The sequence below is a fragment of the Ostrinia nubilalis genome, chromosome 18 (assembly GCF_963855985.1).
Source record: "Ostrinia nubilalis chromosome 18, ilOstNubi1.1, whole genome shotgun sequence".
Classification (NCBI taxonomy): domain Eukaryota; kingdom Metazoa; phylum Arthropoda; class Insecta; order Lepidoptera; family Crambidae; genus Ostrinia; species Ostrinia nubilalis.
In genome coordinates this window covers 1,352,690-1,368,116 of record NC_087105.1, presented here as the reverse complement: position 1 = coordinate 1,368,116, position 15,427 = coordinate 1,352,690, and the positions used below count along the sequence as shown (strand labels likewise).

The following is a 15,427-nucleotide window of genomic DNA, read 5'->3' as shown; positions in this document are numbered from 1 at the left end:
GATTTTTCAGAATTTGTAGAATTAACTTTTACAGGCTATTCAGTAAAAAATATTAATAGTGACAATTTAAAAATTATGTCAAACTGCATTTAAAGCCGTGTGGTGACGGCAGAGTAGAATACATTTGTCACCAACCCCTACTCTTCCCGCGGGTGTCGTAAGAGGCGACTTAGGGACTACACATCAAACAGAGAATGGGCAGCAGCGCTCTCTGAAAAACATCAATCTTTTAAACTGCGATCTCCAACCCGCCTGCCTAGCGTGGAGATTATGGCAAAACCCTCCACTATAGTGGAGGAGGCTCATAGTCCAGCAGTGGACTGTAAAGGGCTGATGATGATGATGATGATGCATTTAAACATGAATTTGATTTATTATTTGTTTAAAAAAATGAGTTTTAGCGATTGTTTTTCGATAATAAAACGCAAATCCATGAAACGTTTTTATGTACCGGTAACTTTTCAGTCGTCATGGAATGGTCAAAATTTCGAATTCAGGTAAACGATTGATGATCAATTGTATTCATTTTCCATACATGAACAACCTTACACAATCGCTCCGCACCCCCCCCCCCCCCCCGTATGAAGGTTACTTTTTATTCAAAAAGGTTACTTTTTTTTATATTTTTGGTAATTTCTGACAAGACCCGACTGGCAACACTGATCCGTTGCGAAACGTCAAAATTTGTGTTTTGGACTTGAATGTCAAAGAGGTTATTTAATTTTCAACTTGATTTTTCTATTTATTTTAGCGCTGTAGGAAGTTTAAAAGTGTTTGTGAATGATCTACTACACCAAAAAATAAATCCATCGGACAATCCCAATGTTCTTCTTAAAATTATAACATCTGCTGGTAAGATAACCTCAAAAACAAATCAAAACAATAGCAACAAAATCGCGAAATGGCAACGAAATTTGACGCGGCTGCTTACAATTTTCGTAAAAAATGTCCGTACATAAGCAAGGATTTGCTCAGGTGGTTCCCTGGCCACATGAACAAGGGTCTGAAGCAAATGCAGCGCAAGTTAACGAGCGTAGACTGTGTCATCGAAGTTCACGACGCCAGAATACCCTTCACTGGCAGAAATCCCATATTTACGAAGACCGTAACAGGTGCTAAACCCCACATATTGGTCCTGAATAAAATGGATCTGACTATGAAGTCATTAATTCCCAAAATAAAAGACCAGTTAAAAGCAGAACAAAATATAGAGCATGTAGTGTATACGAACAGTAAAGACCAACATTGCCTTGGATTGAAGATGTTGAGGCCTCTCATGGTCGACCTGATTAAAAACTCAAATAGATATAATAGGACAGAAGAGTCAGATTACAATGTAATGATCATCGGAGTGCCAAATGTTGGGAAATCATCATTGATAAATATGATGCGGTCGAAAAACATGAGTGTGAGACATGCTTTACCTGTAGGGGCAGTGGCTGGGGTGACTAGAAGTCTGATGACCAAAATGAGGATCAATAATGACCCTACTATATTCATGTTGGATACACCTGGTGAGTAATATTTAAGAATATTAATTTACAGCAATAATAAGGTATTCAGTTGTTAGTTTATCCATATCTAGGGTTGCCATCTCTCCAGGTTTACCTGGACTTTTCCTAGTTTAAGAAGGCATCCAGGTGGGGTTTTATTTGTTGTCCTGTTATAAAAACCTTACGTCTTGGGCTAATTCAGGGTGATGCAAATAAGTTTTATAAAAAAGCTGACATATCCAGGTTCTGGGCTGTTCAAAATCAGGGTTTTCTTCACGCATCTATCCTGGTTGCCAAATTTAATTATGAAAAAACCCAGTTCTATTATGAAATCCATATCTATTTGCCATTAGCCTGCTTATTTAACCATATGTAATGAATTGTTCATCTTATGTATGAAGTTCTTATCATAACCAGTGTAAGAAGAGCAGGGCCTCCTGCCACAGGTATATCCTTAAACTTACTAAAGCCTGGTCTGTGAGCTCGTAGAATTTTGTCCAATGACCCCAATGCTTACGCGCAAGCGATAAGGATGGGTAGCTTGGGGTCATTGGACAAAATTCTACGTGCTCACAGACCAGACTATAGGTAGGCCCCAGCTCAGATCATTGTAAGTACCTGCTAGTAAAAGTAAAAATTTTATTTATTTTTATTTTATGTATCAGGTATCCTGGAGCCCTCCGTAACTGATATTGAGGCGGGTCTGAAGCTAGCGTTGTGTGCGTCGCTGCAAGACCACCTGGTCGGGGAGGAGGCCATCGCGGACTACCTGCTGTACTGGCTCAACAAGCACGGCAAGTTCAAGTACGTGGACTACATGGGACTCTTGGAGCCTTGCGATGATATCCACCAGGTGAGATGGTGTATGATTAGAAATTAAATTTATTTTATTTTCAAAATATATATCTATTGTTTATTGGATTGTCTACTTTAGTAGACACAAACATCCATAGTAACAAACATCCATCCTCAAAGTTTCAAACAATCTAAATATAACTCAAAGGTGACTGGCTGACTGACTGACATAGTGATCTATCAACGCACAGCCCAAGCCCCAAACCACTGGAGGGATCGGGCTGTTTGGCATGCAGGTAGATGTTATGATGTAGGTATCCGCAAAGAAAGGATTTTACGAAACTCCACCCCTAAGGAGGTAAAACGGGATCCACGCGTACGTAGTCGCGGGCGGCCGCTAGTTAATATTATAAAGAGGAAAGATTTGTATTTTTGTATTGAATAGGCTCCAAAACTACTGGAACGAATTTCAAAATTCTTCCACTACCCCCAGGTGTTATTCTCGGGCGCGCGCAAGATGAACCGCGTGCGGCGCGTGCGCGACTTCGACGGCAGCACGCGCGACGTGCCCGATCTGACCGAGGTGGCACGCACCATGATCAAGGCTTTCCGCACCGGCGAGCTGGGCCGCGTGCTTTTGGATGTAGACTTATTGAAGAACCAAGCGAGTCACGCTACCCGTAGCACGAGGCAGATGGCGTAGCACGAGGCAGATGACGTAGTAACGAGGCAGATGGCGTAGCACGAGGTAGATGGCGTAGCAACGAGACAAATGACGTAGCAACGAGGCAGATGGCGTAGTTCAGGGCAAAAGTTCAAAAGGTTAACTTGCACCTTTTGAGATCGAAGGTAACAAACAAGTTAAGAGCTTGCCAACCTTTTGAGGTGAAGAGCCACCGTATACACTAAATATCATGTAGCTATGAAGATTTTTTACTTTTTATGATTTTGGTAGGGCACCAAATATAATGTAGCAACGAAGATTTTTTACTTTTTATGATTTTGGTAGTTAAATAATTAATTTTGTGACTGAAACTAGAAAGCACAAAAGACGTGTTAAACTTTTTTTCCTTAAAATTTCACAAAGCTTGTTAGCCAAAGTGTTCACCGTGCTAACCCAAGACATGCCCGACCTCACTGAGGTGGCGCGCACCATGATCAAGGCCTTCCGCACCGGCGAGCTGGGCCGCGTGCTGTTGGATGTGACTTGTTGAAGAACCACGCGAGTCACGCTAGCCGTAGCACGAGGCAGATGGCGTAGCACGAGGCAGATGATGTAGCACGAGGCAGATGACGTAGCACGAGGCAGATGGCGTAGTTCAGGGCAAAAGTTCAAAAGGTTAACTTGCACCTTTTGAGATTGAAGGTAACAAACAAGTTAAGAGCTTGCCAACCTTTTGAGGTGAAGAGCCACCGTATACACTAAATATCATGTAGCTACGAAGATTTATGACTTTTTATAATTTTAATAGTTAAATAATTAATTTTGTGACTGAAACTAGAAAGCACAAAAGACGTGTTAATTTTTTTTCCTTAAAATTTCACAAAGCTTGCAAAGCCTAAGTGTTCACTGTGCTGCTAACCAAGCGAGTCACGCTAGCCGTAGTACGAGGCAGATGGCGTAGCATGAGGCAGATGACGTAGTAACGAGACAGATGACGTAACAACGAGGCAGATGGCGTAACAAGAGGCAGGTGCCGTAGCTCAGTACTCGGCAACCTTTTGATGTGGGAGCGAGACACGATGGCGTAGTTCAGTGCTGCAAACTAACCTTTTGAGATAGAAGAGCCAAAAAGTAACAAGTTTAGGGCTCGCCAACCTTTTGAGGTTGAGCCAATAGAAACAATTTACAAAAATCCAGTTTGTAAGAACCACAAAAATTTGATGACCTGTGGCGTAGATGACGCCATCTACGCCACAGGTAGGGATTGCAATCGAATATTCGAATATTCGAATATTCGAATTTTCATTTCAAATTAGTATTCGAATAGTAAATTTACATGTATTCGAATATTCGAATATTATAAAAATAAATAGAAAATATAGAAAGAAGACGACTTAGTGTTTGCAAATGCAGTCGGAGGCATCAGATACATATCACCAACTAAAAGAACTAGTCATTGATGCTTCCGACTGCATTTGTGAACACTAAGTTGTCTTGTTTCTATCTTTTCTGTTCATTTTTACGTAGTTGTGTTTTTTGTTTTTTCAAACATATTTTTATTATTCGCAACTTTGATACAAATAGTATAAAAGAGGCGATAGAGCGAAACCAAGATTCCAAATAATTTGAAAGACGACTCTATTGAGCAAAGTTAGCTGACGATGCTGAAGATGGCGGACGATAACGTCAAACAAAAGCCGAGGTACTGGGTGAGATCGAAAATATTTATGGACAGCTAATTACCTCCAAACCTGTTAATAGCTCAGCAATAGACGCAAGAGCTAGGTTAACGCGACACTATACCAAAGACATCCCGTATATCAGCCTATACGAGATTAGGAAGGCTCTCAAACAGCTAAAGAACAACAAGGCACCAGGTGATGACGGAATAACCTCGGAGCTTCTGAACGCAGGTGGAACATGGAAACTCGTTCAGATACTCTTTAACTCCGTCTTACTTCAGGGAACAACGCCAGAGGCATGGGATAAAAGCGTGGTGGTGCTCTTCTTGGACTATGAGAAGGCCTTTGATTCGATCGGGACTTAGGCAGTGCTGCAGTCTCTCCGGCGAGGGCGATTCCTCTGCGGCGATGCGTGAGATAGGGTGATGTTATATCTCCGAAACCAAGCTAACGCTTTCAAGCTCCCTGAATGGAAAGAATTCGGCATAAATACCTATCAATGGCAAATACATCACTCAGCTGCGGTTTGCTGACGATATTGTGGTCATGGAAGAATCGCTTGAAGACCTCGGCACAATGCTCAAAGACCTTAATCGAGTCGCCCAACAGGTAGGCCTTCGGATGAACATGGAAAAAACGAAGCTTATGTCCAACGTCCATGTTTCGGTTAGAGCTCGATCCTCGAGACAGTTGACAAGTATGTCTACCTCTAAAAAACGATTCGGCTAGGTAGATCAAATTTCGAGAAAAAGGTAAATCGTCGAATCCAACTCGACTGGGCAGCCGACAATAAAATAGGCCTTATAAAATAAGCTCGAAGTTGCACAGCGTGCTATGGGGAGGGCTATGCTCGGTGTTTCTTTACGACATCGAATCAGAAATGAGGAGATCCTAAAGATTTCTTTCTTTCTTCTTTCTTAAACGAACTAAAGCCGCTGACATAGCCCAACGGATTAGCAAGTTGAAGTGGCAATGGGCAGATCACATAATACGCAGAACTGATGGCCGATGGGGCAGCAAGGTTCTGGAGTGGAGGCCACGTACTACAAAGCGCAGCGTGAGACGTTCACCCACAAGGTGGACCGAGGACCACATATAGGTAGCGGGAATTTAAGGCTCTGGATACAGGCCGCTGCCAACCGGTCATTGTGAAAGTCATTGAGAGAGGCCTATGTTCAGCAGTGGACGTCCTATGGCTGAAATGATGATGATGATGAGAATTTTATAACTGTTTTAAAAACTATATTGTTAAATAGTTAAAATATTCGTTCCTAAAGCAATAAAAACATTGATATTTTAAGTGCTTTTTATTTTTTTGAAAATATTCGAATAATATTCGAATATCACTGAAAAAATATTCGAATATTCGAAATGGAAAACTATCGAATATTTGCAATCTCTAGCCACAGGTCATCAAAGTTCAGGATGAGCTAAACGTTTGATAGACAGGCCTTTTGGCGACAGGGTCCCATACTGTCCAATATTATTTTCAAAATCCTAATATACCTAACTCAATCCGTTAATATTAGCCTATCGTACGGGACTTCACACCTCTCGTTCCCACCGCTACAACTCCTGTGTAGGCAGGAGGACCTACAGCTAGACCGCCAATAAAAACCCAACCAGTTGAGGTCAAGTTTATCCCGGGAGAAAGTTAAACTGTCATTTGGACCCGCAACGAAATTAATCAGAAGAAAATCCTAGTCTATCTTTCAATTAAACTAATATGAAGATCGTTCTGCCTTCTTCCAAAAGTTGCTGTGCTCTAATGGACCATGTTGTATGTGGACAATATGGCAAAGCATTAAATGATTGAGTATTTAAATATATGGCCAAATAAATGTAAATATTGTAAATATGTAAGATACATAATAAAAAGTAGGTATATCTCGACAAAATACGTGTTTTATTACTTTTCCTTATAGCGCACTCTTGGCCATAAAATACAATTTTCACAAAACTTGCAAGGCCAATTACAAGAAGTCGCTATTAAGAATGTTAAAACTTTTTGCTATATCAAGCATATAAATGACATCCTGTCAAACCATTTTAGAAAAATAATGTGACAACGTCAAAGTAATGAAAACCTCAATGTCCTCAATTTAAGTTCAAAATCAATGCCCTAAATAAAAATTGAAACCTGAATAAAATATAAAAAAAAATACATGGATACTAACAGTGGTCGCAGGTCATAGCAGGTCTTTCGAAGAATGTTCTGCTGCCTCTGAAGTTCTGTTGATTGGATCTCAGGGTACGGGATCCAATATGAACCCCTTCCGGTACCTTGAGAGCATCGTCACGTCGATCCAGGAGTACCGCTGGCTCATCGACATCGCGGCGGACTGCTATCCGATCGCCATGATGTCGAAAATACACACCGCCTGAACTGTGACGCGTCAGAACAAGTGTGCAGTCAGACGGCGTGCTCCGATGCTATGATGATTGTGTTTCCAAAACCTGAGAGAACCTCAGAAGACTCCTTCACCGCTTCCGTGAGCGCATCGGTCGGACGCGACTCCGTCTCGGACAGAACATACTCGACGTCGGCGTTCGAAACCGACATCGAAACCTTCAGCTCGACTTTAACAGAGAACACCCTGAGCATGATAAGCACCCCGTGGACCACAGAGTCGTGGACCGTCGGGACGCTGGACTCGAACGCTCTAGGCTCGTCCGCCTTCTCGTGGCCGTGCAGCGACGAAACGATGAGCTCCTTCACCGACCTGCCAAACACCTCGACGTCCTACGGGGCCGTGAGTCCGCCCTTGAACAGCAGTAAGACCACCGTCACCATCCTCTGCGGCGGCGGCTCCTGCAGCGACAGCATCCCTATAAAGCCGTTGACCCGACAGAACAGCAAGATGCAATCGACACCTGACACCTTCAGCTCGTGGACTGTTGAGACTTTCACGAGTTCTGGTTGGGTATCGGACATAGATTCGCAGGTCGTCAAAGCGAAATACCCTTGGAGTCCGAGCACCACGTTATCCGGGACCGACATCTACCCGAGCACTTTGGACTCGTTGACTTCTCGCAAAGGGAGCCGGGTGACGATAGCCACAACGGCAACGTTCGGAAGCAGGAAAGGGGAGAAGGGACACATCACCCCCATGACCTACATAGGCCTCAACAACGCGCCCGAACACAACCATCTATTGAATTGGGCGATCGAGGTCAAACGCATTCCGTTAAGTGACTTGCCTAATATTATAGCTGCTGTGTAAAAAAAAAACGAAAGTAACAATAAGACATTTATTTAATAAAATAATGTTAAAATCACAAATTGTTTGCCTTGCCCTTAAATAACAATAAAGTAACAATGAGGTACTAGTACAATATACCTATAATTTAAATGCTCCGTATCTAATGTGCGCTTGGTTGTCGGACAACCTTTTACCACTTGCCACATTTATATTCTTACGACTAAAATATCCAATGGCAGTTTACTGTTTCGGCGTATTGCAGATGCCGATGACAGACTTATAATACTTGGGGTCGTCGAGTGAGTCGACCAGGAAGGAGCCGAGGTCCCACTTGGAGATGGTCCTGCCAGGCGACTTGTCGGCGTTCACTTCTACTTGGATTTCGCGGCTGGGCTCGTCTGAAATGAGAAACTCGTATTAGGCCTTGTCCAGGAGGGCGAATTCGACGCGAATGTCTTCGCGCTTTGCGTCCAGAGAAGCGATTCGAAACGCGAGTGTTTGGAGAGGGACTCAGTAGTGCAAAATACGTGCACTCGCCGCGCCACGTTCGCGCGTTTACTGGAAGAGGTCCCTAGGCCTAGGTCTGGCGTAGTGCACGCGATTTATGTTATGTATTGAGATACTAGCAAGTATCTTGCCAACGCGCGTAGGATTCGCGACGAATTCGCCCGTCTGGACAAGATCAAAGCCGTGTCACTTTTGATGTTATTTACCAAAACCCTGTTAATCTTACCTGCTATATGTGGAGGGAAAACCGCGATCCAATCCAGAGGACTCTCCTTCAACGCTTGGTACATTCTCTTGTGGTCCTCGTTTATGCTGACGAATATCGGGGGCACTTTCTCCGGCTCGTAGAAGAGGAAGGCAGATATGCACGCGGAGACAGGCTTCACGTTTTTCGCGCGCATTGCGTCGATGATGTTCTTAGTGCCCTCGGACATGTCCGAAGTTGGGTCCAGGCAGTTGCGGGTGCCTAGAGCTATGACCACCCCATCTGTGCCTTCCACGGCCTCGGAGACGGAATCGGGCTCGAGCACATTCCCTTCGAAGATCTCCACCTTATCCTTGAGATACTCTGGCACTTTAGCGGGGTCCCGAACGAAGGCTCGCACCGACAAACCTGTGAATGTATGTCATATATAACATTTACATATTTAGACCTATTTTCTGCAGTGTTATTGCATATTGAACAACGTGGTATAATATGAACCTTTACTACATATTTTCAAATTTGCTGCTTGTTAAAGCATTACCTACGTAACATGTAACTAAATAAAACAAAGCTATTTTATATAGGAAATATGTATTTTACACAATTTATTGCTCCTCACTTTAGCTTTCGATCACATGCCTGCATACACCTGCATACATGTAAAGTAAATACTTTTTACTTTAAGGTCTATGGTACATACATACATAATATGAACTTTATTTCTGAAAATTCACACGTCACAGGAATATTAATTTATACAGACCACAATCACAATGAATTCAGGATCAGTAAGTTCAAAGTTTGTGCAAGGTTTGGTACGTAGTGTTGTACAGTAATATTTGACTCAAATCGAATTTGACAGTAAATGACCGGTCATTTATGGTTTTTGACCATCGTGACTAGTCAGATACAGTCAATTTACATCTCTAGTTGTACGAAGTACTTGTTTACGTGTTGATAAAAGGTTATTATTACTTTAATTATGTTTTGGTTTTAGAATCTCCACTAAAAAATGGTGTTAGCTTTTGCATTCTGTAATGCCTTAAAAGCAGGCGCTAGCGATCCAACGCTTCGTGTCTTCGGCGGCAGACCCGCGGATCCATTCGAATACCCATATGTCGTAAGAATGGAAATTCAAGGCAAAGTCAAGCTGCAAGACAGTTACAAGGGCCTGTCTATTCACGTGTGCACCGCGTCTGTGCTGAGCCTCGTTTGGACGCTGACAGCGGGCCATTGCATTGATGGTGTTGACTATATGATAGCTCACCATTTGCTTGAATCGGATTTATAAGTTTGGTCATCAGATATGGGTCAACAGACAACAGTTTTAGTGCCGTCATCGCCACATTAAAGCATCCAACGTATAAGTTTATTAATATAAAAACAAGCCAATTATTACGTAACGATGTCGGGCTACTGAAAACTATGCCAATAAAACTTGACTGGTACGGCAAGCTGAGCGCAATGGAGTACCCCTCTCTGATGGGACAAGCGTCTGTCGCGGTCGGATACGGCCTCACTAAGGCGGGCAACCAAGTGGACACTACGTTGAAGCTTGGTCAGCCGCTGCAAGTCTTGGACGTTCTTATCCAAAAATGCCCGAAGATTGACCTGACGTATACTTATCCAAACGTATGTATTAGCAGACAATGCAAACAGCAGATCCCCACCACACTTTGTCCGGGTGATTCTGGGGGGCCCTTGATTCATCATTCGGGAATCGTAGCAGTTAATACAGCAACGTTTATAAAATGCAATTTGCGAGTGGACAACCTTGCGGTGACGGATAGTCGAGTTGCTGGTGTCTTAACGCCTGTCGGTCCTTTCATTGGGTGGATAACCCACCACATAACGAAGGATAAGACAACGATATAATAAAATATTACTAAGTCATTTTAATATTGTTTTCGATTATTGCGTACTTTCCATCAATACATTTGAACGAAAATCTAGTTTATTGATATTGGTTTTGTAAACAATAATAACTACTTTACTGGACTGCACATAAAATTATAGTGTTAAAATTCATATAAAATTCATTCATTCATACAAAAGCAAAATAGTAATAAAATTTTACGAATGCTGTTCATAGGGACATCGTTCAGTATGTTTTGCTTTAAGTAACAACTAGCCATTCTACCGAAGCTAAAAGGTAACGGGACCAGAAGTAATTCAGAATTCATGTACAAAAGAGTAGCTGTTTCATTACAAACTAAATAAATCTCAAAATGATTCCAGTGTTACTTATTTTAAGTGTCCTAGGCGGTGTGATTGAAGCCGCACTGCGGATCTTTGGCGGCAGAGATGCAGACCCAATGGAATACCCATACGTTGTCAGACTAGGAATGAAAATTTCTTCAAACCAACTTGACGCATATTTCGAATACGTTTGCACTGCATCAGTGCTAACTCCTGTTTGGACGCTCACAGCGGGACACTGCGTTGATGATGCTGTTTTAACCTTTTTGCAATCTTCATATCCCACAGCATCTTTGAAATTCGCCATAATGTATGGATCAGCAACAGCACACCGTTCGACCACCGACAATCTCAGTGACATCGTTGCGACTGTTAAGCACCCGGCTTATAATTTACTTAATTTAGTGACCATACAGCTTGGTGCATCAGGATTTAACGACGTTGCACTAGCAAAGACTAAGTCGACGAAATTGCCCAAGTACGCAAAGCTGAGTGCGGTTGAGTACCCTTCTCTGGTGGGACAAGCGGCCATCGCATTTGGATATTATTATTATATTATTATTATTATTTTCGCAAAAAAGCTTTTTCTCCCATCATATGCTTGAACAGACTTTGCAGTCAACCCGCTACAAATATCTGTCGTGGTGATTCTGGGGGACCCCTGCTGCACGAGTCAGGAATTGTTGGAATTAATCATATGGGTGAATCACACGAATGTACACTGCGATCAGCAAAGTCAGGACTTATGAAAAGTAGTACTGTCGGGTTCAACATACCGATCAGTCCCTATGTGGGATGGATATCTAATCAAATACGAGAAAAGGAAGAAGCCCACTAGATATGGTGGAGTAAAATCCATCTAAATACCTACATCGCGGCTTCATTGCTTACGACTGGGAGACTCCGTCAACATCTAGTGAACTCTAGTGCGTTGAACTGAAAATCGTCGGGTTCGATCACTCATAACTCGAGAACTGCTAGACTGATTTTCATGGTTTTCGATTTGCTGTATTTATCCCCGTTCCGAGTAGCAAAAAAACGATTAAACTTAGGAAATTTGAAAAAAGAAACATTTTCCCCATACGAAATGTTCCTGGATTTCGTAATTTTTCTACCCGTGTGAAGCCGCATAGCCGGGGCGTACCGCTAGTCAAAATGCGAATGGGACGGTCAGCGTCAAATCCGTAATAATAAATCTGAAGGATAATATTATTATCCTTAAGTACCCAAACAAAAAAAATGAATAAAAGCAAAAAATACTTGTTTAAAATGTTCTTAGTAAAATTCCATTATTTGTTTGTTATAATATAATTTACTGTGACTCAGAGGACATACAATAAACAAAATGTAGATGATAACAAAACACTTAAGTAATGGAATGAATAAATAAAATTCCATTAAAGGTTACGTTTGATCCGACGTCGTTTTAATGTGATCGGTAATCCAATTGATGAAAGGGCTCACCGGAGTGATCAGTCCAACAATATTGCTGCTAATCCCCTTTTTAACATGTTTCACTTTGCAATCTGACGATATGCCAGTTGATATGACTCCCAGGATCCCACTGAAATGCATAATGGGACCTCCAGAATCCCCTTTGCAAAGTGAGGAGGGATTTCCACAACGCCTGTTCAAGCATAACCCAGGATATATCATTTTGTTCTTCTTTATGAAGAAAGCACAATCTTGAACAACAACATCTAAAACTTGCAATGCTCTTCCCAGCTGCAGGGTGTTTTTGATTTCTTTTTCCATTAGCATCAATCCATACCCCAACGCTTTCGCGGCTTGCCCAGCCATCGTGTTGTAATCCACTGCGCTCAACTTTGCATAGTGTTCTAACTTTACAGGCAGGGTTTTCAGCAATCCAATGTCATTATGTACCTTAACCCCATTCATAGCATACATAGAAAGATAAGCAGGATGCATTACATATGATACAATGTCACTAAATTTATCATTCTGTGATGGGATGCCAGAAGGTGACCCATATCTTACAACTCCTTTTGGATCAATAACCCATTTCTCAGTTATGATCAAGTTCAAGTGTCTGATGCAATGACCTGCTGTTAATGACCAAGTGGGTGTTAGGGCTGAAGCGGTACACATGTGGCTGTTTTGCAAAACAAGTTGAGTTTTATTTTTTGCCTTATGCCTTATTTCCATCCTTACAACGTAAGGAAATTCAGTTTGTTCAGCGTCTCTGCCTAGGAGAACACGTAACGTGGAATCGGTAACTTCCACACTTAAGAAACATAATATAACAAACACTAACATTTCATTCCATGTGAAAATACAACAAGAATATATACATAGGTATCGGTATTGCTTAACTGACTCGTGTAAAAATTATATTCTTGCTTGTAAAGCAATAAAATTCTACATGAAAAAGCAATAAACATTAGGTATATTATTTGCACCAATATTATTAAAGTGGAATAATAAATGCATGTTTTATGTAAAAACATAATTGAACACAAATGTAGTGTTACTATTAGTGCAAATTTTGTATTTAGGTACATACAAATATAAAATAACTTTGTGTACTATGATATAATATTATGTATTAATCAGATAACTTCTTTATGCGGCACATAATTGATAAAAGACTATCAAAATTAAAATGTTGAATAGAATGGTTATACAGGGTGTTAGGTAAATGGGTATATGAGCCGACACTAGCCCATGTTAACATGGACATATAAATGGTATGGTGAAGTCAGAAAATTTATATCTTCATTTTAATTATTTAAATTTTCATACAAATCGGATTTGATAAAATTTATTTTGTATGAAAATTAAAAAAATTAAAATGATGATATCAAATTTCTGACTTCACTATACCATTTATATGACCATGTTAACATGGGCTAGTGTCGGCTCATATACCCATTTATTAGTATAAATATTTTCAAGACACACACCTTTTTTCACTGCAGCATCCAAGGCGCAAAGCCCCGTCATGCCGGTGGAGCCGAAGATCACGATTTTCTTCATTCTAGAAGCAATAATATACGTCAGTACCCACAAACAGGATAATTGCAAATAATAACTGCACCGCTAACCGGTCTGGCGCACAGATCACTATAATATGTAGCAAGCGTCTGGCTAACCGTCAACAAGTCCCGTCGCCGACCACTTGAGATTTATCAAGAGCATTATCTAACTGATAAAGATTACACACGATTCACGATGAGTCTTTCATCGGAGGTGTGCCCAATCAACAAGTAAAACTTGAATGATATTGACTGATACTGTATTGTGTCGAATGAGAAGAAACAATCAACCAAAATAATGTAATATTTAGGTTTTTTACCTTGTATTTTTATGGTGGAAGGTCGAGAACCGGTGAAGAAACAACTTTAGAAAAATAATTCTACGAATTATTGCGGGTCACTTGCGGGTAGTGGCATACTCTCTAATCTGTGGGTATGTGGTGGGGGTGGATGACTTTGACACTGATTGACATTGACAGTATTTGACAGCGCAGAGGGATGATGGGGGCGTTTGGCAGAAAATATAGCGCTAGCTAGCGCTAGTAAGAAGTAAAAAAATGGTATTCCTTTTATAACGGTAGGTACAATGCGTTCACTGTCAAAAGAATGTATGGGAAAACGTAACTTTTCAAGTTTAGCAAACGTGTCCTAGCAAAAAACTTGCTAAAGTTTCGGCGGTTGTAATTCTCCATTTTCTTAACAATTTCTAACAAGCGATATTTTCGGCCAAACGCAGCCAATATTTAAGTTCCGAAATACCCACCACACTTAACCTTTTCAGCGCCAAGTCTTAAGGTCTGTATAGGAGAAGAGAGAGAGAGAGTATCTGATTAGAATCTAATAACAACATTTCTTAATAAATATACATTTTGTGTGTATTTTTACGATTGCCCTTATCACCTTTATGTTAGTTAACCGATTGAGGTGCAATGTGAATAATGTGATGGACGATTGATGAGTCCGGGACAGTGACAATATTAAGAAAATGTTGGCTATTACGATTTTGCTGTTCGGAAAAAGTAAACAAATGCCCCTTATTACAGTGAATTTGTTTATGTATTTTATTTATGAAATTTTATGATTGTAGATATTGTCGTCTTTTTAACCGACTTCAAAAAAGGAGGAGGTTATATGTTCGACTTAGGGTTTCTGCTCGAGCTTTCTCGAACTCGAGAAAACTCGAGAAATTTGGCTTCATTCGAGACGAGAAAAAAATTACCGGAGCTCGAGAATTCTCGAGTTTCGATTTTGAAGCTTTAATATTCTTAAAAGCCTATTTTCTTAGACAAAAGTAAGATTTTAATTATTTAATAGGTTAATGTTGCGTTTAGACTGGCCTAGTCTTTCCTTTTTTTAACTAATTTGATTTGCAAGTAATGATCTTAACCGAAACTAATAATGATCACCTACGAGTATGCTATATTTTATTATGTTTGTATAACTGACTGATTTAAAGACTGAAAATTTTTTCTTAACTATCTGTTAGTTTAGGTACTCGTAAATACGTTTATTCAAGTCGTTATCTTTAAGTTTAAAATTTATTTAAATGTTTTTTTTTGTTTGTAAATGCAGGTTTATTATCGTAATTTTTCAATTAATTTGGACTTGTGTTCTTTGGAAAACAGGTGATTCAATTGGAGCTCCAGATATTTATGGTTATTAATCCTTAAAGTACACGCGACT

At 40.7% G+C, this 15,427-nt stretch overlaps 2 protein-coding genes and 1 long non-coding RNA gene across 5 annotated transcripts; 2 read left to right on the top strand and 1 right to left on the bottom strand.

The window, feature by feature from the left end:
- Window positions 1-661: 661 nt before the first annotated feature.
- Window positions 662-6,532, top strand: LOC135080486 (mitochondrial GTPase 1). 2 transcript variants are annotated; one of them, XR_010259027.1, is made up of 6 exons: window positions 662-1,514; window positions 2,159-2,346; window positions 2,782-3,032; window positions 3,532-3,555; window positions 3,594-4,209; window positions 6,044-6,532. XR_010259027.1 is itself a non-coding variant. In XM_063975121.1 (3 exons), exons 1-3 carry the CDS (start codon window positions 902-904, stop codon window positions 2,989-2,991), a joined length of 1,011 nt encoding a protein of 336 aa, XP_063831191.1. In that variant the 5' UTR covers window positions 662-901; the 3' UTR covers window positions 2,992-3,269. The 2 variants fall into 2 exon arrangements, 1 of the variants encoding a protein (XP_063831191.1); XM_063975121.1 differs by lacking the exons at window positions 3,532-3,555; window positions 3,594-4,209; window positions 6,044-6,532 and having other exon boundaries at window positions 2,782-3,269.
- Window positions 6,533-7,872: 1,340 nt separating this feature from the next.
- Window positions 7,873-14,179, bottom strand: LOC135080487 (flavin reductase (NADPH)). 2 transcript variants are annotated; one of them, XM_063975123.1, is made up of 4 exons: window positions 14,065-14,179; window positions 13,673-13,746; window positions 8,571-8,957; window positions 7,873-8,235 (listed from the first exon to the last, which is right to left on the bottom strand). In XM_063975123.1, exons 2-4 carry the CDS (start codon window positions 13,743-13,745, stop codon window positions 8,078-8,080), a joined length of 618 nt encoding a protein of 205 aa, XP_063831193.1. In that variant the 5' UTR covers window position 13,746; window positions 14,065-14,179; the 3' UTR covers window positions 7,873-8,077. The 2 variants fall into 2 exon arrangements, with proteins under 2 accessions (XP_063831193.1, XP_063831194.1); XM_063975124.1 differs by lacking the exon at window positions 14,065-14,179 and having other exon boundaries at window positions 13,673-13,870.
- LOC135080488 (uncharacterized) lies at window positions 8,983-11,734 on the top strand. Its single transcript, XR_010259028.1, has 2 exons — window positions 8,983-9,364; window positions 9,547-11,734. It is a non-coding gene; the product is annotated as an uncharacterized LOC135080488 (long non-coding RNA).
- Window positions 14,180-15,427: the final 1,248 nt, after the last annotated feature.